The sequence below is a fragment of the Chlorocebus sabaeus genome, chromosome 3 (genome assembly GCF_047675955.1).
Source record: "Chlorocebus sabaeus isolate Y175 chromosome 3, mChlSab1.0.hap1, whole genome shotgun sequence".
Lineage (NCBI taxonomy): Eukaryota > Metazoa > Chordata > Mammalia > Primates > Cercopithecidae > Chlorocebus > Chlorocebus sabaeus.
Genome location: NC_132906.1, coordinates 92,716,738 through 92,737,683, shown reverse-complemented (window position 1 = coordinate 92,737,683; position 20,946 = coordinate 92,716,738). Strand labels below are relative to the sequence as shown.

The following is a 20,946-nucleotide window of genomic DNA, read 5'->3' as shown; positions in this document are numbered from 1 at the left end:
ACGACTTTGCCTGATCACCTGCTGAGGATTCTAAGGCCTGACCCAGACCTAGATGCGAGCCCTTAGACGACAATCTCTAAAAGCAGAGTTCAGGCCGAGGCAGGTGCCAAGAAATCGGCTCACACCCCTGATAAACGGTTGTTGAAAATGTGTGTCACCTGCACCACCAGCGACCAGAACCACTGTTCCTCACTGGAGCGAGGGCAATGTCTGGGGTTCCACACGCAGACTCCACCCTGCCCTGGGGGTGGCCCGCGCGCCGCCTCCTCCCGGCCGTTACCCAAACCCGCAACGCCCCGTTCCACACATCCCGGACCCCCGAGCGGCCGGGGAGGGTCGGACCCGGGCGCGGAGGAGGCGGGAGGTCCGGCCGGAGCGAAGCGCCCACCCCGGGCCCAACCCCGTCTCCCCGGCCCCTCCCTCGGCCCGTGGCCGCCCGCGCTCACCTCCAGGCGCAGGGAAGCCCCGCAGCCACGCAGGAACTCGCGGATGTTGCTCAGGCACTCGCTCTCGCTCCGGGGCTCCGGGTAGACCTGCAACACAGAGCACAAGCGCTGAGCGCCGTGGCCGGCAGTGGGGAGACCGGGGACAAGGCCAAGCGACGGCCACGGCCCGCGCTCCCAACACAGCGGGCGACGCTGGCGAGCGGCCCCCGACGGCCTGGAGCGAGCCCGCAGCCACAGATGCCAACCCACTCAGCCGCCGCTTCTCCTCACCCTTTTTTCTTCCTCCGGGGCTGCACCAATCTCTGCCCCTTCCCGCACCAGGAAGTGAGTCCCGGAGCCGGAAGTGACGTACTCAGACCGCGCCCCCGCCGGCCTGCGCGGGACGTCTTCCGGCTGGCGCTGGGTCTTCGCCCCAGCGGACGCAGCCCACCTTGCTTACCCAGCGAGCTGCCACCTCCTTCGGCCCAGTGCTGGACCTCGGTCCGGTAGGCGGAGCCCACTGGTTGGCCCCACACGCGGCCACCGCCGCCTCCTCCTGTCCAGTCTTCGGCCTCGGCCCCAGCCCCGCGGACGCAGCCGACGAGGCCCGGTCCCGCGCGCGGCCTCCTCCCTGCTCCAGGTCCTTGGCCTGGCCCCGCAGACACATCGCGCCCGTTGGGCCCCAAGCGCAGACACCGCAGCCTCTTGGCGCCCGGTCCTCGGCCTCTCCCAAGTGGACGCAGCCCGGCCCAGAGGGGCCCCAGAGAGCTTGGGCGGCCTGAGTAACCCCTGATTGTTGGGAGAGAACCTGGGATTTCTTCCCTTCTTTCTAACCAAGACTCATGGAGAGCGCAGTTACTATTCTAATGCGATGACTTAAAATAATTAAGCAACAAAAATTATGCATGTTGGGATTAAGGTGCAGTGTTCTCTTTCCCCAAGTATATCCCACGTGCTTCATGAATGATTAACCGAAATAGACAGTTAACATGAAAACCAGTAAGTCAGCTGAGAAGAAACTGTGGATCCCCCGCAGTCAAGGAGCGCAGGAAGGCCCCTACAGGCTCCCTGGTGCTTTAGTCCAAAGTAGAATTGTTAGGGCCACCAGCAACACATGTAAGGTGTTTGGACCTTTCCCACGGCAAGAAACTAAGGAAACCAGAAACAGCACCAATTACTAGAAAATTTTAAGAAGCCTGAGGCATACGAAAAGCTGTTTATTTTGGTTTTTACTCCAAGGATTATTTTAACTGTAAGAAAATTTCTGTTCCAAATTACATGTGAAGACATTAAGCGTTGACATTTAAACTAATGCGTCATCTAGAACTCTAGCATTTGAGGACATTAAAGGCATTTTTGTCCTGTACTGTAGGAGAAAATCACATTTCACCAGGCTACCCTCAGGAATACTGTGGTTTCATTTCATGGTGCTCAGGTGTTTTAAAATTATACATCAAACCAAGTGTTCAGCAATGCCAAAAGAGATGAAATGAAGCTTTTTTCTTTCTATAGTTGAAAAATTCCTACAAGCAAGTGCTGACATGTTTCCATCGACATTGTACATTTTTTTCAGTGGAATGGCAAAAGCAAAGCTGCTTCCTAATCCATTTTGTTCTCTTTAAAATAATTCTTAAAAATTATCACGTATCTAGGTAATACCTAATTTTTTTCTTCATAGTTTTAAATAGTTGTAAAGGATGTAATTTCTGACATTCTGATGACATTTTTAAATTAAACCATTGCATCCTTTATTAAAAAAAAAAATCTAATAGAATCTAAATGTAATAGAAACATAATACCCATTTCTCCATCTAAAAAGTTTCTGAACAAGTCAGACACTAATTCTTTCTCCTTTAATTCATTCCACTTCACCCAAAAAGTTGTATCCTCATAAAATCTATTTTTATGCTTGAAACGCACTCTTTTTTGACAAGTGACCTCTACAAATACAATCATCATTCAAAGTGTCTGTATTTATGAACTCAGCTACTTGCTAAAAATTATGTGTAACCCAAAAATCAATACTTGAAGCACTCTCTCAGTCACATATGACACATGCAGAACAGTGAAAAATTTGGATCACCTTATGTACACGTTTCCAGCTGAGCTGGTACAAGGCCATGCTCTGCCTTCTTTTTTCAGTTCTCATTCTGTAAACATATGTCCTCTTCTCAGTCTACTTAGTGTCACATTTTTCAAATTTCTGTGCCTTCCAATGGTGATTTCTCTGTTTCAAATGGCCCCGAAGCGTAGTGCTGAAATGCTGTCTAATGTCCCTAAGTGCAAGAAGGCTGTGATGTGTCTTACAGAGAAAATACGTGTGTTAGATAAGCTTCGTTTGGGCATGAGTTATAGTACTGTTGTCATGAGTTCAATGTTAATAAATCAACAATATGGATATGGTACATTCACAAAAAGGAAGTGGAGATCTGCTGATCTGTACATGAGGCTGCTCCAGAAAGTGCTAAAGTAACATCTATAGTGCGTGATGAAGCTATGGAAAAGATGGAAAAGCAGCTAAATTTGTGGATTCATCAGACAACAACCAATAAAAAAATAAAGTGTAGTGGGCAGTATTGTCGTGAGGCTGAAAGTCAAGGAAATTTACAGCCATGTTACCCAAGGTCAGGAAAATGTTAAACCCTTCTCAGCTAGTGCAGGCTGGCTGGCACGTTTCAAAAGGTGGTACAGCATGAAATCAAATTTTAAACTTGCAGGCAAGGCAGGTTCTGCAGATAAGGAGGCTGCGGAAGAATTTTAAAAATGCCTGCTAAGTGTTGTACGTGAAAAGGGTTAAAGGGTTATGTTGAAGAGCAGGTTTTCAATGCTGATGAGACTGGCTTGTTTTATAAGAATGTTGGCATTCTTATAAAACCTATGTAATGCAAATGGTCATGCAAGCCCCTGACTTTATAGCATTCAACCTTGCTATTGTGCGCCAATGGCAAGGGCGACTTCAAGTGCAAACCTCTGATGGTGTACAGAGCCCACAACCCATGAGCACTTAAAGGGAAAAACCTGAACTGCATGCCAGTCCATTGGAGGTAAAATAGAAAAGCAAGGATGGTATCTGAAATATTCTGGGATTGGTTCCACCACTGCTTCATTCCAGAAGTTGAACGATATCTCCAGGGCAAAAACCTTGCTTTCTGGGTCTTATTAATTTTGGGTAATGCCCCAGTTCATTGCCATGACGAACTTGAAAATGTTCACCCCAACGTAGAAGTTCTTTTCATGCCCCAATACTGCAGCTCTCATCCAGCCCCTCAGGGCATAATACAAACTTCCAAGGCACACTACATGAGGGAACTTTATTGTAAAGCTTGTGAGGCTCTTGATGCCAACAAGGAAGCCAGCATGATAGACTACTGGAAATCACTCACTATACTCAGCGTTGTTGATTATGTTGGCACAGCCTGGGACAGCATCAAGCAGGCTACTGTCAATAACTGCTGGGAAAACATTTGGCCAGACCGTGAAAACTTTTCAAGGCTTTGAAAGTGTTTCAGAAAATATAGAAAACAATGTAAAAAAAATAATGTATATTGCACGGCAAATAAATGGAGAAGGTTTCAACAACATGAAGGAAGATGTGGAGGAAAGTTTGTCAGAGAAGGCAGTAGAAGCCACAAACTAAAACCTGGAAGAGATGACAAAACATGGCAGCAAAGTCAGTGACAAAAGTCACCCTAAGACTCCAAGAATTGTCCCTCTCACAGCAGCCAAACTATGAGAATGGAATTCTGCCTTGGAAAAAATTTTCAATGACATGGAAGAATGTGACCCTGTACTTGAACGTAGCCTCACATTTAAGTGCCTCACTTCCACTGCATTTATCCCTTATTCTGAGATGCTTAAAGATTTGAGGCAAAAAACCAGGCAGACAAGGCTGAACCAATTTTTCTAGCCAGTTTGAGAGAGAGTCGCCAACACCATCAACAAGTTGCAAAAGACAAACTCCTAAGGTAGCTCTGCCAGATCACAATGTGCTGCCGTTATTGACATCTTCCTCTTGTGCAGAGTAAACTCCACCAGCCTCTTTTGATTTTCATGGGGCAAGCTAAGGTTGATAGGGTAAACCACAGTGCACTCACTGACCATCACACATCCTGCAGCTCCATCCACAGTAAGACTTTAGTTAATGTGTATAAAGCTTTAAATGCTTAATCTTCACTTAATGCTCTTTTCAGGACTTTATGTATTTGTTATTACTGTGCTATCCAGTATAAAGCATGTTCACAGTATTCCGTGTTATGTGAGTACTGTCTATGTGTACTGTGTGCATGTGTATACTTATGACTGACAATTAAACTAATACAATCATAGCAGTACATAATGCTGTAACTGAAACAGTGTTTATTATAAAGAAATACTGCATATGATTAATTGTAAGAAATTTATATTAAATAAACTATCTTCAAACAAAAATACACATAAAACAAGGTTATGTATTGATTGGTCGGCAAAATGTTGTGGTCAGAGTCTTCATGGATCCTAACGCTATATTTCTCCTCAGAGCAATGTTGCATTTGTCAGTAATTCGATGATCAAGGTAACTTTCTAGAACGTAACTACCACAAATAATGATAACTGACTCTACATTTAAGAATATTAAACCATAAGGATCTAATTGCTATGATTTTTTTCTGAACTGAGTTAATACAACTATTATGAGTACACAATTGATGGAAACAATATGTTACAGTTTTTTATAAATTATTACATATAAAAAGCAAAGTTTCATCTGGAAATGTATTTCTTTTTTTCTTCTTCTTCTTCTTTTTTTCAGAGATGGTGGTCTCACTATGTTGCCCAGGCTGGTCTTGAACTCCTGGGCTCAAGCAATTCACCCACCTCAGACTCCCAAAGTGCTGGGATTACAGGCGTGAGCCACTGCACCCAGCCAGAAATGGGTTTTTTTTTTTAATGAAATATATAGGGTTTATTTTTTAGTTTGTTCATTTACCCATGAATGACTATCACTTTTTGCTGGAGTGAGGTATGGTCTAGCATCACTTGTTTTCCTATCTTGGAGGATTTTTATGCAAACCCTGAAAAACCCTGTTCACAAAAATAAATACATGAAAATAGAAGGAGTTTTGTCATGATATAACTTAACTCTTTAAAGCCTTCTGAGTTACATGGACAAAGTCCAAATATGGTCTCTCATAAGTTAAAAATGTTTTAAATCATTTATTAACAACTTCATTAGGTCTCCTTTGATTTCTGTGAAAGCTAGGAAGTGGAAACCCCTGAGTTGCAAAATTTCAGTCATTAAAGTCATTGACTTCTTAATACCATTAATATTTCTAATTGTCTCTTTGTTACATGGCCTGGAAGTTTTCCATCTTGCAACAGTGCACCTCAGGAAGATGACAGGTGCAAAGTCTGCCTTTCTGTATGAAGTGGGAGAATGGCCATCGTGAGAGGGGAGATGGGACAGCCAAGCCAGCTTCATGTCTTCCATGGCTTCAGGTACCTTCTAAGGCTAGTCAGTTTTAGGTGACTGTGTATGTAAGTTGAGGGTCTGGAAGTGGATGCCCTTAAAACCATCCTGTGCCTGCATATCCCTTGAAAAATATTTCTGTACATGTACATGGGTACCTGTAGCAAGCTAAGTCAAAGAACACTGTACCTAAAACATACCTGTTTGGAAAACTGTAATGTCAAAGAGTCAAAACTTCATAGTAAGTAGTGCCTGGCTGTGTAACAAGTGTGTTGTGTCACACTGGACAAGTCACTTGACCCCTCTGGATCTATGCCCTTGTCCCTGATTTAAGGCTAATACATCTTTCTGCTACAGAGCAGTTGGGAGGATGAAATGGGTAATAAATTAATCCAGCAATATTGGGCTTAGAGTCCACAGCAGATGATGGCATAAGCACTGTGAATGCAAAGAGTGAGACAAGGCATTGCCCTCAGTGATGCACAGAAGCTTGCACACAGCATGGTGAAGTGTGGCCACGGAGATGTAGACTCAGCATCACAGAAGCATGGCAGAGGGAAACCTAAATTCTGCAGAGATAGAGTAGGGCCAGAAGCTTAACCAGCATAAAAGGTGATCTCTGAGTTGGGCCTGGAAAGGTGAAGAGGCAGATGGAACTGCGTCTCAAAGGTGTGCCATTTTAGCAGTCCCGGGTGTTCTCAAGGATGGCAAGTAAAAGGCAGCTGAGATCATGGGTGAAACTGCAGTGGAAAAACATGTTTGGAATATTATGATATAAACAAGGTGGTTGAAAGTCTCTTTAATCTTTCACTAAAGAAGCTATGTGAACAAGTGGTCAGTGAGCGCGTGAAAAAGGGTTCAACCTCTTTAGTCATTAGGGAAATGCAAATTAAAGCTACAGATAACACTACACCCCACCAGAATGGATCAGAGGGAAAGGGCTGACAATATACCAAGTGTTGGCAAGGATGTAAAGTAATTGGAATTCCCAGACACGACTAATGGGAGTGTAAATGGTATGCTTAGAAAACTGGCAGTTTCTTGCAAAGTTAAATATACATCTACCCTAAGACCAGCAATTCCTTTCCTAGGTATTTACCAAGAGAGATGAAAGCATAGGTCCACTGAAAGCCACGTACAACAAGGTTCATAGCTTTATTTATAATCAGCAAACCCTTCACAATTCAAAGGGGCGGGGAAGTCTCCTTTTTCATGTAGTCTCCAGAAATATTCAGAAAACTCAGGCCTCAAATGGCCAACAACTCTGCCCAGTTCACTTTTCAGAAAACCTGCGCCAAATTCTCCATGGTAATAAACTCCAGGCTTTTCCCTCAAGAACTCTAACCAGGCAGAGGCATAGACAGTCCCAGAATCATTACAATTTTCCTTCAAAGTATGGATTTCATACTTAATATTTGATACGTGGTGTGTGTGATATGAATATTTGCTACAAATTAATCACAAAGCAACATTAAGGTCAGACTTCAGAAGCGTCTACAGCTATCCAGTTTTCATGTCAAGTCCTTACCAACTACTTCAGGGCAGGAACAATCATCTCCACCCTCAACCAAAGCAGAGAGGCGACTAAGACAGCTGCCACCTCTCAGGATTTAAAGACTCTCAGAATTTGAAAGAGTTTGAGTAAAAAAAACCACTAGAGAAGGAATAATAGGCAGTATCAGCGAGGCAAATAACTAAACAGGTTCAATGTTACCTCAACAATTAAGATCAACAGTAGAAAACAGTCACGTCTGAGAAGTATTTAGCTCCCCAGGGAGATTCTGATTCTGCGTAGGTCTGAAGTACAGCCCAGGACTTTAGTGTCAGTGTGCACGTGTGTGTGTATGTTTAAAGTCTTCATCTGATTCTAATTTTCAGCCAGGTTTGGGAACCACTGGTATGGTATAACTCAGTGTTTCTTAAACATCGACATGCATCAGAATCACCTGGAGTAACACAGATTCAGCAGGTGGGGTGGAACCCAAGAATTTGGATTTCTGACAAGTTCCCTGGAGACGTTGATGGTACCCGGACCATACTTACAGAACCCAGTGGTATATGTAGACTGAATCTAGAAGTGTTCTGGTTTTTTCCCACTTGGAGAATAATTCAGACTCCCAACCACAGAATGAAGGTCACCCCAGATCTTTGCCATCAAATCTCATCACCCCAGCTATGAAAGATCACTTCCTCCTCAACGTGTGTGGTTCTGTCCACAGTTAGACCTACAACATAGCCGGACCTACTTGTGTACATCTCATCTCCCTCATTTAGACATAAGCTCCCTAACAGCAGGGCCCACAGATGTCTCACATTAAATAGTCAGCAACTGTGCACTAAATGACCTAACCCACTTAGGTCACCAAATCCACTCATCACGCAGTAAGGGAAAGAAAGAACCTTAGCTGAAAGGGTCATAGAAGACTTTTGAGGTAGTTCTGGTATTTTACAGATGAGAAAACAGGGACTCAGAGAGCTGAAATGTCGTGTCCAAAACTGCACTGCCTGTGGATTTCACCAACCTGCACCGACCTCTGAGGACTGCATCAACCAGGCTTCCCTGCTCTCTGGCTTCTGGTGGGGTTGAGCCAACAGGGGGCCCTGGCAGGAAGCAGGGGCCTAGAGTGGTAGATGCTGGTGCTGGCTCACAGGGGGCTGTATGGGTCTCACTCTGTCACACTGGTGGCTTGAAAGCCCTGGTGTAAGTACCTACAGCACAGAAATCAGCAAACAGTACATGCCAGGGCCCCCCTTGCAGACAGCCAGGTGTTAAACAGTTACCAACACACCACTGGTGGAAGACCGTGGCTCCTGTCAGGCAGCCTGTCCTGTAACTACAGCTCTCACTGGCTGGAGTAACCCTGCTTCCCCCCACCTTTCCCTTCCGGGCCAGAGAGAGTTAACGACTTTTCAGTCATTAATCCGTCTCTTCTAGATTGTCCTTCTTCCTGCCCTCACTTCATAAATAGTCTCATAAACCACCTCTGTTCAGTGTGCCATCTATCTGTTTTGTGCCTGGCACCTAACCTGGAGAGCTTCCTGGTGGCATCTAAAATTAGAACACAATGTAATAGCAAACGATTGGAAACAATCTAGAAGACAGATTAAAAGAATTCTAATGCTTCCACAGACTATCACCACTACCATATGGCCTTTAAAAAAGGGGCAGCTTTATATCCTGATATGTTACAATCTCCAAGTTATGTTTGGTGGGGTAGGGAACATGGGGAACACTGCGGATAATTTCTACCTTTTGTGTTTAAAAAAAAAAAGCAGCAAGAAGAAAATGTATGTAGGTGTTTAGAAATGCATGGAGCTATCTCTGCAAGCATATGCCAGACACTTAACAAGAGTTCTCTATGGGGAAACGGAATCGGGCATGGAGGACAGGAGAACAAGGGAAATTTGCTTTTCTCTCTCTACTTATTGTACCGTTTGAATGTTTTCCCATGTGCAAGTATTATTAAATACATTAGAGAAGATGGTGATGACCACTCCCAATCCATTATTCTTCCCCTCAGGCCAACGTGACTCCCCCATCACAAAACAGTCCTCAGACAGCTGGGCTGCCAGTATACTGGGGTCTTTGTAGGGCAGATCTCCACCATGTCATGCCGAGATGCAGTGGTAGGTTTGAAATCCTAAGTTCACCTTTTAAAAGTCTGCTTAGCATTCAATGGTTCATCTAATTTTTAATTACATGGTAGTCACTGCTTTATTCTAATTAAATTGCAGCTGTCTTCTGATCAGGAATTATGCTCTTCCACAGCACTCTGGGCTCATTCCACAGTCAATAATGTTAAATGGAGTGAAAATGTAGGTCAGTGGAGCTAACTTGGAAGTCTCCAGGACAACTCTTCTTCCAAATCCATTGGAAAAGATGAAGCAACAGGCAGAAATGCCAAGGATTCGACTGTTAAATATCAGATAAGTAAGCTGCTCCCCCAAAAAGTCTTTAGCATACTAAGTAAGTCGTTTACTGGAAGAAATTTAAACCTTTTATAAAGCATGTTTCTCTTTTGCATTCCTTCTTCAAGAAATTCCAAAGCCCAACTCTAAATGAAATGCTGCAGCCATCTGGGAACAAACAAATTGTTTTCCATGAGTATGGAACTGGCCAGATTATAAAGGGTAGTAATAGATACAAGTGTACAAAACCTCCCATTCCCAACCTAAATTCAGATATGCCAGAGACATGAAATGTCAAAGAGAGACCAACAAGACTACAGTGCTTCAACTGACTCATGCATCCCCTGAGGCTTGGTTCTCACAAACTCCAAAAGCACATTTTAAAATCCCTCAGAGTTCGTGGCAACAGTTCCAAACTCATACCAATGCCAAAAATGGATAACAAAATATTTAAAGATAAAACTTCATCAGATAACCCAGAATACATTTCTCCATTGAGTCGTATTTTGTTCTTCCAGTACTGTTAGATGAAAACGCAGCAGTTGTATCTTAATTGTTGAGTGAGAGTGAGCTGGGAAACAGCACGTGCCCCGCCACCCCTCAGGGTCAGGCTGCGGCAATGCAGACCCCCAGGAAGTCAGTGCAGCAGGGATGGGCACGGTTGACGTCTCACCACTTCCATCGGCAGCCGCCATTCCATGTGCCCTTAAAGGATCTGGGTACAAGAAAACTGAGAGCATTACAGATTCATAAGACAACTCAAGTTGAGTCTTGTGGTCGAAGATTGTTGTTCCACCTGTTCACATGGAATAATTGTCTTTTTTTATTTCACTTTCATGCTTGTGACCTAATGGAAACAGACTGTAAATGATGGCATGGCCTTCTGTGAATCAGAGCTGCTCATCACTTTCTTGTTAAGCTCCCTTGCTCTATTGTTTCCGACCCTTTGGCATGTTCCCTCTCCCACTGAATGCACTTCAGCACGGTTGGTGATTATTTTCTTATTGCCCATTGTTAAAGACACCTATGGAGAAGGCTGTGGTCTCTGACGGAAATGTGCTAGTGAATCCAAGGTGGGTACTGGCTGTGTAGTCATTGGGTGAGTTTCGAAACGAGGCAGGGTCATGTCCACCCTCAGCACAAGCAGTCTGCTCTCAGCTGGGATGCTGCCTCCTATATCTACTCTTTGCCTCACCAACAACCCAATATCCTACCCTTGATCGAGGCACCGCGGTGAGAGTGGCAGCTCCTGTCCCTGCAGTCTCAAGTGCTCCTCCGCTGCTCATATTTGTGTTCTCAGAAGTCTAGGGTTTTTTCTGGTGGCCCTGCGTTTGTTTGCTTCCACTACTCAGATTTGCTTCCGAAGTGTCCTCCTGCCGTCCAGCTCCACACACAGTGAAGCCAGGGGGCAACAGTGGGAGCTCCACAGTCCTGCACTGCTTTGTTCCTGGCCCTTCCCACTCAAGAGTCTTTGGTTCAAAGCTGTGGTTAATGCAAGTTCAAGTCTCAGAGCCATCTAAGAGAAGACTGAACCCAACCACCTAGGAAGAAATCTGTTTTCATCCACATGTTAACTTGTGGGGGATTTGAAGGCATGCAAAGAGGCAGGCTCATTTTCAAGAGGAGATGGTGAAGCAGGAGGGAGCCATTCACCCAGAGGAAGGAAGTGAAATAAGGATACTAGAAACAGCTGAGGACATCCACAGTTAAGCACATCTCTCTATAAATAGCAGTTAGGCCTGCCCTTGAGAGAGAGGCAAGAGGATAGGAAGAGAGGGCAGGAAGCATTGGCCAAGGACACTCGTGGGCTATAAAAGCCTCTTGCGTGAAAGACGGGCCAGTTGGGACTTTCATATTATCTGTGAGTAATAAAAAGGTGACAAAAAGATCATTATCACCCAAAACTCAAGTATCAGCAGTGTGGGCTGAAATAAATAGGGCCATGAATAAGCTGTGAATAAGATGTGTAGCAATCTGTACTTGGGAAATGCATTTTTAAAAAACCACTTAGAAACACTGATCTTCATTACTTAAAGATAAGGCTGCTAATGTATACACAAGAATTCTATTTGGTTCATGTTACTATCATTATTTATAATTTGCCTATAATGTCACTCCTCCACTCAAAACCATTAAAAGCTCCCCATTTCACACAGGAAAAGCCAAAGTCCTTGAGAGAACAAGAAGACAAGCCCCTGACAGGTAGGAGATACTTGCAAAACACATCTAATCAATAATTTGTATTCTGAATATACAAGGAACTCTTAAAACTCATGAAGAAAACAACTTAGTTTTTAAAATGGGCAAAAGATCTGGAAAAAAAAAAAAAACACCAACAAAGATACACAAATGGTAAACAAGCACATGAAAAGATGTCCAACATCATATATTATGAAGGAAATGTAAATTAAAACAAGGAGATGCTGTTGCAGACCTATTAGAATGGCCAAAATCCACAAGACTGTCAACACCAAACGCTGGCAAGGATGTGGAGCAATGGAACTCGCATCCATTGCTGGTGGGAGTGCAAAATGCTGCAGTCACTAGAAGGCAGTTGGGCAGTCTCCTACAAAGCTAAACGTAGGCTTACCATATGATCCAGCTGTTGTGCTCCTTGGTATTAGATTTACCCACATGGGGCTGAAACATGTCCACACAAAAACCTGCACGCATTTGTTTATTGCAACTTTCTTCACAATGGCCAACACTTGGAAGCAACCAAGATGTACTTCAATCGGTGAATGGAGAAAAAACGGTGGTATATCATACAATGGCATTATTCAGTGATAGAAAGAAATGGGCTATCAATCCACAACAAAAATATGGAGGAACCTTAAAAGCATATTGCTAAGTGAAAGAAGCCGATCAGAAAGGCTACAGAATGTGTGGTTCTAACTATATGACATTCTGGAAAAGACAAAACTTTTGGAGCTTCCAGGCAGCTGAACACATAGAGGTTGCTGGAGGGGGCACACCCAGGGAGGGCATGGAAGCTGCGCGACCCTTACCCCATAGCTCACACTACATGTCTCTTCATCTGTAGCCTTTGCAATATTCTTATAATAAACCAGTAAATGTAAATTTAAAAAAAAAAAAAAAAACCATGGAGACAGTAAAAAGATCAACAGTTGCCAGGGGTTGAGGCAAGGGAGGTATGACTAGATGGAGTAAAGAGGACTTCAGGGCAGTGAAACTACTCTGCATGTTGTTATACAGTGGCTACATGTCATTATACACGTGTCAGAACCCACAGAACATACAACACACAGTGAACCCTAAAGGAAATTGTGAACTTTAGTCAATAATAAAGTATCAGTATCAGTTCATCAATTTAACAGGTGCATCATACTAATGTAGGGTGTTAATGGGGGAAAGTGGGTGGGCTGAAAGGAGTGTAGAGCAACTCAGTACTTTTTGCTCAGTTCTTCTGGAAACCTAAAACTGCTCTAAAAAAGAAGATCTAGGCTGGGTGTGGTGGCTCATGCCTAGACCTTATATGTAATTCCAGCATTCTGGGAGGCCAAAGCAGGAGAATCACTTGAAGCCAGGAGTTCAAGATCAGCTGGGGCCACATAGTAAGACCCTGTGTCTACAAAAAACTTAAAAATTAGCTGGGCATGGTGATGTACGCTGTAGTCCCAGCTACTCGGGAGGATCACTGAGCCCAGGAGTTCAAGTCTGCAGTGAGCTGTCATCTGCCACTGCACTCCCTCCTGGGCAATAGAACAAGACCCTGCCTCTACAAAAGCAAAAGAAAAAAGTTAATAATAAAAGGCCAAGTCCTTCGAATGGCCAAGCAGGTACTACGCAATTGCTCCCTTGTTCCCTCCTTGACCTCATCAGCCAGCTACCACCCTCCCCACTCTCACTGGCCTCTGCTGTTCTGGAACTTGCCAGGCAGACTTCTACCCCAGGACCTCGCACTAGCTGTTCCCTCTGCCTGCAACACCATCCTCCCAGATCTTCACCTCACTCCTTTTTTTTTTTTTTTTTTTTTTTGAGGCGGAGTCTCACTCTGTCACCCAGGCTGGAGTGCAGTGGTGTGATCTCGGCTCACTGCAAGCTCCACCTCCCGGGTTCACGCCATTCTCCTGCCTCAGCCTCCAGAGTGGCTGGGACTACAGGCGCCCGCCACCGCGCCTGGCTAATTTTTTTGTATTTTTAGTAGAGACAGGGTTTCACCATGTTAGCCAAGATGGTCTCGATCTCCTGACCTCGTAATCTGCACGCCTCGGCCTCCCAAAGTGGAGGGATTATAGGCGTGAGCCACCGTGCCCGGCCTACCTCACTCCTTTCTTCGCTCCCATTCATCAAGTCTCTGTTCATGTCACTTCTCAGTAACACCTCCCCGATGGCCCGATGTAAACCTGCACCACCGCCCTAGGTGCTGGCACTTCCCACCCGCCACCTGCTGTTTTCCTCCATAACACATATCACTGGTAAATGTACTCTCTCACTGATTTCTGTGGTGTTTACAGAATCTCTCCCTGCACGATACAATACACACTCCAGCTGCAGCGTATTTGGTCTGTTTGGATGACGGCTGTATCTTAACAGATGGCATATACACACAGGCACTTGGTATATTATTTGTGAATCAATGAACCAAGGACCTGTGCCTGTGACACTCTAACAAATCACTTGATTATGGCTACCAAAAGTGAAGTTGAGTGATGCTGACATGGCAAAAAGTAAAATACCAAAAAGTAATATAATTGGTCTAGTGTGAGAATTGGATGTTTAAGACAGGAACTATCCCGAAAAACATTTGGAAATATGATCACTGTAGACAAAATGATAGAGATAAATGAAATATTGTCTTGTCTTAGTTTTTACCTTAAAAGCTTCACCCCTCCCTATTGAGACTGATGGCCGCATCCTGTTGCCACCAGCTCTGCCTGCGGCCAGCTGCCCGTGGGCTGCCCAGCTCTCTCCCAGGACTGCCCACCTGCAGGCCCACGGCTCAGTTTCCTCTGTGCATGGGCATTGGTTCAGCCAGTGCTGCCCAGAGCAAGCTCTGGTTACAGCTCCTGCCTCCCTATCGTTAAGGAAAATCACAGGCCCCAAACTGGGTTTCCCCCTACGCAGCTGGCCTGCTCCCGCAGCCCATATCAGGCCCCTGTCCACCACCAGTGCTCCATGCAGGCACCTGCCAGTGCTCCATGCAGGCACCCGCAAGAGCCACGGGTTTCACAGAGTGGCCTTCATTCTTCTACCAAGAGGGACAAAACAAGCGTTGAAGGCCTCCTGTGATTCTGACAGTTCAGAGATGAGACAGACAGAGACACAGACACAGAGAGGGAGAGACGGAGAGGTAGAGGATGTCACAGACACAGAGAGACAAAAGGGAGAAACTGAGTCACAGAGAGACCCAGAGAGAGAGACAAGGAACCAGGGAGGGAAGGGAAGAATCCTGCTGTCGTTCCCATGCTGTCTGCTGTCCTGCAGTGTGTACCGCCCTCGGCAGCCCTTGCTTTCTGAGGCCTGTTTTCTCTCTGTTGTCCACACTGAGTCCCTCCTTTGACAAGTCCTTGATCAAGTTCACTAATCAATCGTCCACCATCTCTACTGTACCTTTGAACCCATCCAGTGAGTTTTATTTCCATTATTCTATTCAGTTCTATACTTTTCATTTCCTTTTTGTAAGTTTTATTTCTTTGCTGAGATGTTCCATTGTTTCATTTGTTTCCAGAGAATCTGTCATGGCTTTTTAAGACCTTTTCATGATGGCTGCTTGGAAATCCTTGTCAGGTGATTCCAGCGCCATTCATGAAAGCAGCCACGGTCACCAAAGGCTTCAGCAAAGCCACCAGCGAATGAACCATCTAGAAAAGGAGCTTCTGTGCCAGCTGGAGTCGGTTCTCCAGACCCAGCTCTTTCTCTACATGATCCAGTATTGTCTCCTATGGCCAGACTTGGGGGTGGGGTGTTGTCAAAATTGTCATCATTTTCTCCATATTCAGTTTTTACAAATGGACCCTCAGTTGGCCACTGAATTGCAAAGCATATGCTGGACTGAAATTGAGCAATGTGTCTGGTTTTGCCTAAAGGACAGTGCGAGCCATGCAGGCTGCTTCAGACCTTCAGAGAACAAGGGCATCCCCAATTTAAGGACGGCAAAACCCACCAACCCTTCGAGTCAGAAAGAGGCTACAGCTCAGCTGAACTCCACAACATGAACTGCTTCCTTGATGAGCAGCCGTTCACCCAGCTGTTTTTTTGTTTTCGTTTTTGAGATGGAGTCTCGCTCTGTCATCCAGGCTGGAGGGCAGTGGTGCGATCTCAGCTCACTGTAACCTCCACCTCCTGGGTTCAAGTGATCCTCCTACCTCAGCCTCCCAAGTAGCTGGGATTACAGGCATGAGCCAGCACACCTGGCTAATTTTTTGGGTTTTTTTGGGGTTTTTTTGTTTTTTTTTTTGAGACGGAGTTTCGCTCTTGTTGCCCAGGCTTGAGTGCAATAGTGAGATCTCGGCTCACTGCAATCTCCGCCTCCTGGGTTCAAGCGATTCTCCTGCCTCTGATTCTTCTGCCTCAGCCTCCCGAGTAGCTAGGATTACAGGCATGTGCCACCATGCCCGGCTAATTTTGTATTTTTAGTAGAGATGGGGTTTCTCCATGTTGGTCAGGCTGGTCTCGAACTCCCGATCTTAAGTGATCTGCCTGCCCCAGCCTCTCAAAGTGCTGGGATTACAGGCATGAGCCACTGTGCCTGGCCCCAGCTGTGTTTTTGAACTGGCAACCCAGACTCTTCCCTGAGGCTGCCCTTAGTTCCCACAACCAGGCCACATGGTTGATTTACTCTTCTTTAAAAGCCTCGGCATTAAAAAGCATCTTTACCTAAAACAGTGTGACTTTGTCTCCTGGTCATTTTTTGTGACTCAATATCTTATTCAGCTATAGTTCTTCCCAACCCTAATTTGAATATTTCACTGATGTCTCCATACATGCCTCAATTTAAGTAACATATTTCATCAAATCTTGTACAAACCTCCTGAGCTTCACCTCTTAATGGAGATTGTTTCTCTTCTGTTGTATGAAAAAAATACTTTTTTTTTTTTTTTTTTTTTTTTTTGAGACGGAGTCTCGCTCTGTCGCCCAGGCTGGAGTGCAGTGGCGCAATCTCAGCTCACTGCAAGCTCCGCCTCCCGGGTTCACGCCATTCTCCTGCCTCAGCCTCCCGAGTAGCTGGGACTACAGGCGCCCGCCACTGCACCCGGCTAATTTTTTTCTATTTTTAGTAGAGACGGGGTTTCACCATGGTCTCGATCTCCTGACCTTGTGATCCGCCCGCCTCGGCCTCCCAAAGTGCTGGGATTACAGGCGTGAGCCACCGCGCCCGGCAAAAATACATTTTTTTATTTTAAAAAGTTATGCACAGAAATAAATGGGATTCCAATTTTTCAGATAAATTCCGAGTCCCCTTCCAACCCAAGCAGGATGTATTTTCTGTCTTTCTGCCTCCATGTTTAAATACTCCAAAAGCCCACAAGGAAGCAGCACTCGGGGTCTGCTCTGTCTTGAACTAAGGAGACACTAGTTAGGAAACTTGTTAAGCATGAGGATGGGGAGGGCACACCAAGGTGAGCAAGCAGCCTGTGCCACCCATGGAAAAAACACCCAGGTGAGCACACCGTGGCCTCCTGTCTGCTTCAAGGGTCATGCACACCATCTGGCTGGTCCAGGTCATGGTGCGGCTGGGCTAATGAGCTCAGTGGGCTAGGTCAGTGATTCTCAGTTGTGGCCCCAGGACCAGCAGCACCAGCATTGCCTGATAACTTGTTAGAAAAGCAGATTCTCTGCCCCACCCCAGTTCTACGAAATCAGGAACTCTGAGGGTGTCCAGCACTCGATTTCCACAGGTCGTTGGGCATTCTCACATACACCCAAATTTACAAACCATATAACTATCTAGACAAAACAAAAAAAAAGATGGAAGAATCATCTTCCTTGAAAACAACTTGGAAAGACAGGTACTGCCAATTCTGATGTCAGTGACATCGCTAACATTTCCATATGTGATGGACAAAAGTTCGTGTTGAGCAGCTCTGCCACTTTTGGCTATAAAAGGAGGAAAACCAAACCAACCCAGATATTTTCAGCCCATAAGCTGAAACGTATGTACATATGTGCACGCATATACACGTGTGTATCGACGTGTATAGATATGCACGTGTTCATGTATGCTTATGTGTGTGCATGTGTATGTCTGCATATGTGCATATCCATGTGTGTAGGCATATGTGTTTATAGATATGTGCATATAGAGGTGTGTATATACTGTATTACATATGTATATATGTGTGCATTATATACATGTGTACATATGCAGGTGTATAAATGTGTATATAGCATGTATATGTGTGTATATATGCATGTGTGTCTATACATGTGTATGTGTGTACATGTGTGTATACATATGTGTATATGCATGTGCATATGTGTGCATGTGTACAAATACGTATGCATATACGTGTGTATACGCATGTGTATGGATGCATGTGTGTATATGTGTAGATGTGTATACTTATGTGTGTACATATATGTGTGTGTGTATATCATTCTCCCTTCCCTCAATAGCCCTACCCCTACTCCCAATAACACTCTGTACCCATCTTCCTCTCAAAAAAAAAAGGATTAAAAAGAAAAAAGTAAGTGGTGAGTTTACTTCTCCCACACCTGGAGACAGAACTGAATTGTTCATGCTTTAATGCTTTGAATTAGAAAAATAATTCCCCAGGACATTACTTACATTTACTGCAGTTATTTAGGAACTATATTCCCAGTAAGCACCACTGGATTTGCTTCATCTCCGTCCATTTAGCATGATATGTAACACACTGTGAGCGTTTTCTAAAGGGAAAGAAAAGCACATCCCAGGAGAGACACAAGTGTATTCATAAAATTCTCACACAAATAGTCCTCAATTTGCACCTGAACTTTCTAAAACTTATACATTGACATCCCTAAAATGCCTTAATGATATCATATCTAGACTTTCAGATGTCACCTGCAAAACAGACTCCGCAGAGAGCAGCTGGTTTTGGCAGTGTCCCCATCCTGACCTCAGAAGCCATTCACTATCAAATGAATCAAAGGGGAAATATTAAACACCTGACATCAATACATTTATAAGCTGGAGATGAAAGTCTTAGACGTGTTCAGAGTAACAAACAACTGTTCAGGCTAAACGCAACACTTATTGGCCTTAAACCACCAGATGCATCCATCAGGAAGGAAAAGAACACACTTTAAAACGTGGGACAGGAAAGAAAAAATATCAGACATTCTCCCCTAAAGCTGTCGAGAGGGATACAGTTTGCTAGAGCTTCCTTTATCAAGAAGAACATGCGGACCCTCACTGAAGATCACTTCCTCTTAACCAAACATTCGAGAAAATTAATGAGTGCCCTAATCTCCCGCTCAGTTCCCTGCCAATCGCTACAGGTGCATGCACCCTTCCGTGGGTGGGTTTCGACGGGGCCCACCATCCACCCCCTCACAGAGTCCACCGCTCTCTCATACTCCACAACTCTATTCCAACATTTCCACTACCCTCGGCACCTGCCAGGCTCTCTGCCAGCCCCCTCTTCAGTCCTGGGCATGCCCCCAATTGTTCCAGTATGTGGGCTCTGGGTGCATGCTGGCTGGTTGTCCTAGAACAGCTAGGAATAGCACCCTCCTTCGCACCCAGCACAGGCCAAAGCTGGCAGACAGTTTTCTGAATTGCACTCACCTGACCTCTCAGAAACACACCAGCACTGTCGGCCCCTGACCTCAGGTCACTGCCCATCTCCTGATTAATGGCCTCCAACCACCCTGCCTTAGTCTCTCTCTTCAGGCTCACTGGCACTGCCTGGTTATTCATCTCCACCTTTCCCAAGGCTGGCCCTCGGCCTTCTCACGTTTGCACTTTAACTGCCCTGTAAGAAACCTCATAAGTCCTTCAGCTTCAGTTCATATCTCTGTACTACAAGTCCCAAGTGTGTGCTTCAGTCCAGGGGGCCTCTAAGCTCCAACAGCTCCATGCGGATGCCTCCAAGGACACACCCAACCCTGAATTCATTCCTGATCTCCTTGCCCAAACCTAGGTAAGCCTCACCCAGGGCTCCAGCACAGACGACCGCCCCATCTATCCTGTTGTGCAACCAGAAACCCAGGAGTCACTCCAAGCACTGTCCCCCGTCCACCCGCCGCCGCACCCTCCTGGGCTCCCTCGGTGCCATCCCTGTCTCCTTGTCAGCACTGCCTCCACTCCGGCCCTGGCTCCCACAGCTCTCCATGGGCAACTGTGAGAGTTTCATAACCATCTTCACCTCCTCCGTCCTGGGCTCATTTCATCTGTTCTCCACGCTATGGCTACAGTATTGTTTTCAAAACACAGAACTGATCATATCATTCTCCCCTTAAAAATTTGAAAAGTATCAAAATCTTTACAAACTAATGGCCCACCAGCCCTGTGCTGCTTGGCTCTGCCTGACTCTCCGCGTCCCCTCGGTTCCAGCACCACCCGTCCATGCCTTTCCTCGCCACTCCCAACAAAGCAGGCCTCAAAGGGCCCCTCTGTCTAGGGGTGCATGCCCCTCCTATTACGACAGCTATGCATCAGTCAGAGGGCAACTCAAATGCCACTTCTTGAGGACAGCCTTCCCCAAACCGCCCTGGGCCCCCATCTGCCAAGGGGCATAGTTTCCTCTGCTGCGTGTTTGGAAATCTCTCTCTTGCCCTCAGAGCATGTAGCTCATGTGTGACACAATCAGTTCGTGTAATTCTCATGTTATTCTCCCCTACTAAATAGTGTGCGAGTCTATTTCTGCGAATCATCAAATCTCCAGTTCCTAGCACTATCCTTGGAACATAGCAAAGATTTGATGAGAAAATAAACAAATAAATAAATAAATTACCTGTCAATAAATCCCTTCCCCTATATAAAACATAATTACACAATTTACCATTGCACATTAACATTCTACACATTTTCTAAATTCACGATTAGTTCAAAAGTAGGGGACAGCAAATAAAATGAATTAAAGCTCCATTACACTCAACAAAAACGTAATTATGCTCAGGGTAAAGACTGTCATGTGCTGTATTGAGGTATCACTGACATACAATAAATTGCTCATATGTAAACTGTGCACTTTGGTAAGTTTTGACATAGTGCAA

The 20,946-nt window shown here is 45.1% G+C and overlaps 1 protein-coding gene across 10 annotated transcripts in view; it reads right to left on the bottom strand.

The window, feature by feature from the left end:
* ARHGEF7 (Rho guanine nucleotide exchange factor 7) overlaps window positions 1-20,946 on the bottom strand; it is a 181,175-nt gene that overhangs the window by 143,226 nt on the left and 17,003 nt on the right. For 5 of the 10 annotated variants that reach the window (XR_012092630.1, XM_073014500.1, XM_007960907.3 and 2 more), the window contains exon 2: window positions 447-533. Coding sequence is in view for 4 of the 10 variants with exons in the window: in XM_073014500.1 (XP_072870601.1) it covers window positions 447-533 (87 nt within the window). In the remaining 6 variants the exon portion in view is untranslated. Of the gene's footprint in view, window positions 1-446; window positions 534-716; window positions 833-20,946 lie in introns of those variants that run through there. The other 5 variants (XM_038007900.2, XM_073014504.1, XM_073014505.1 and 2 more) reach the window with 3 other exon arrangements.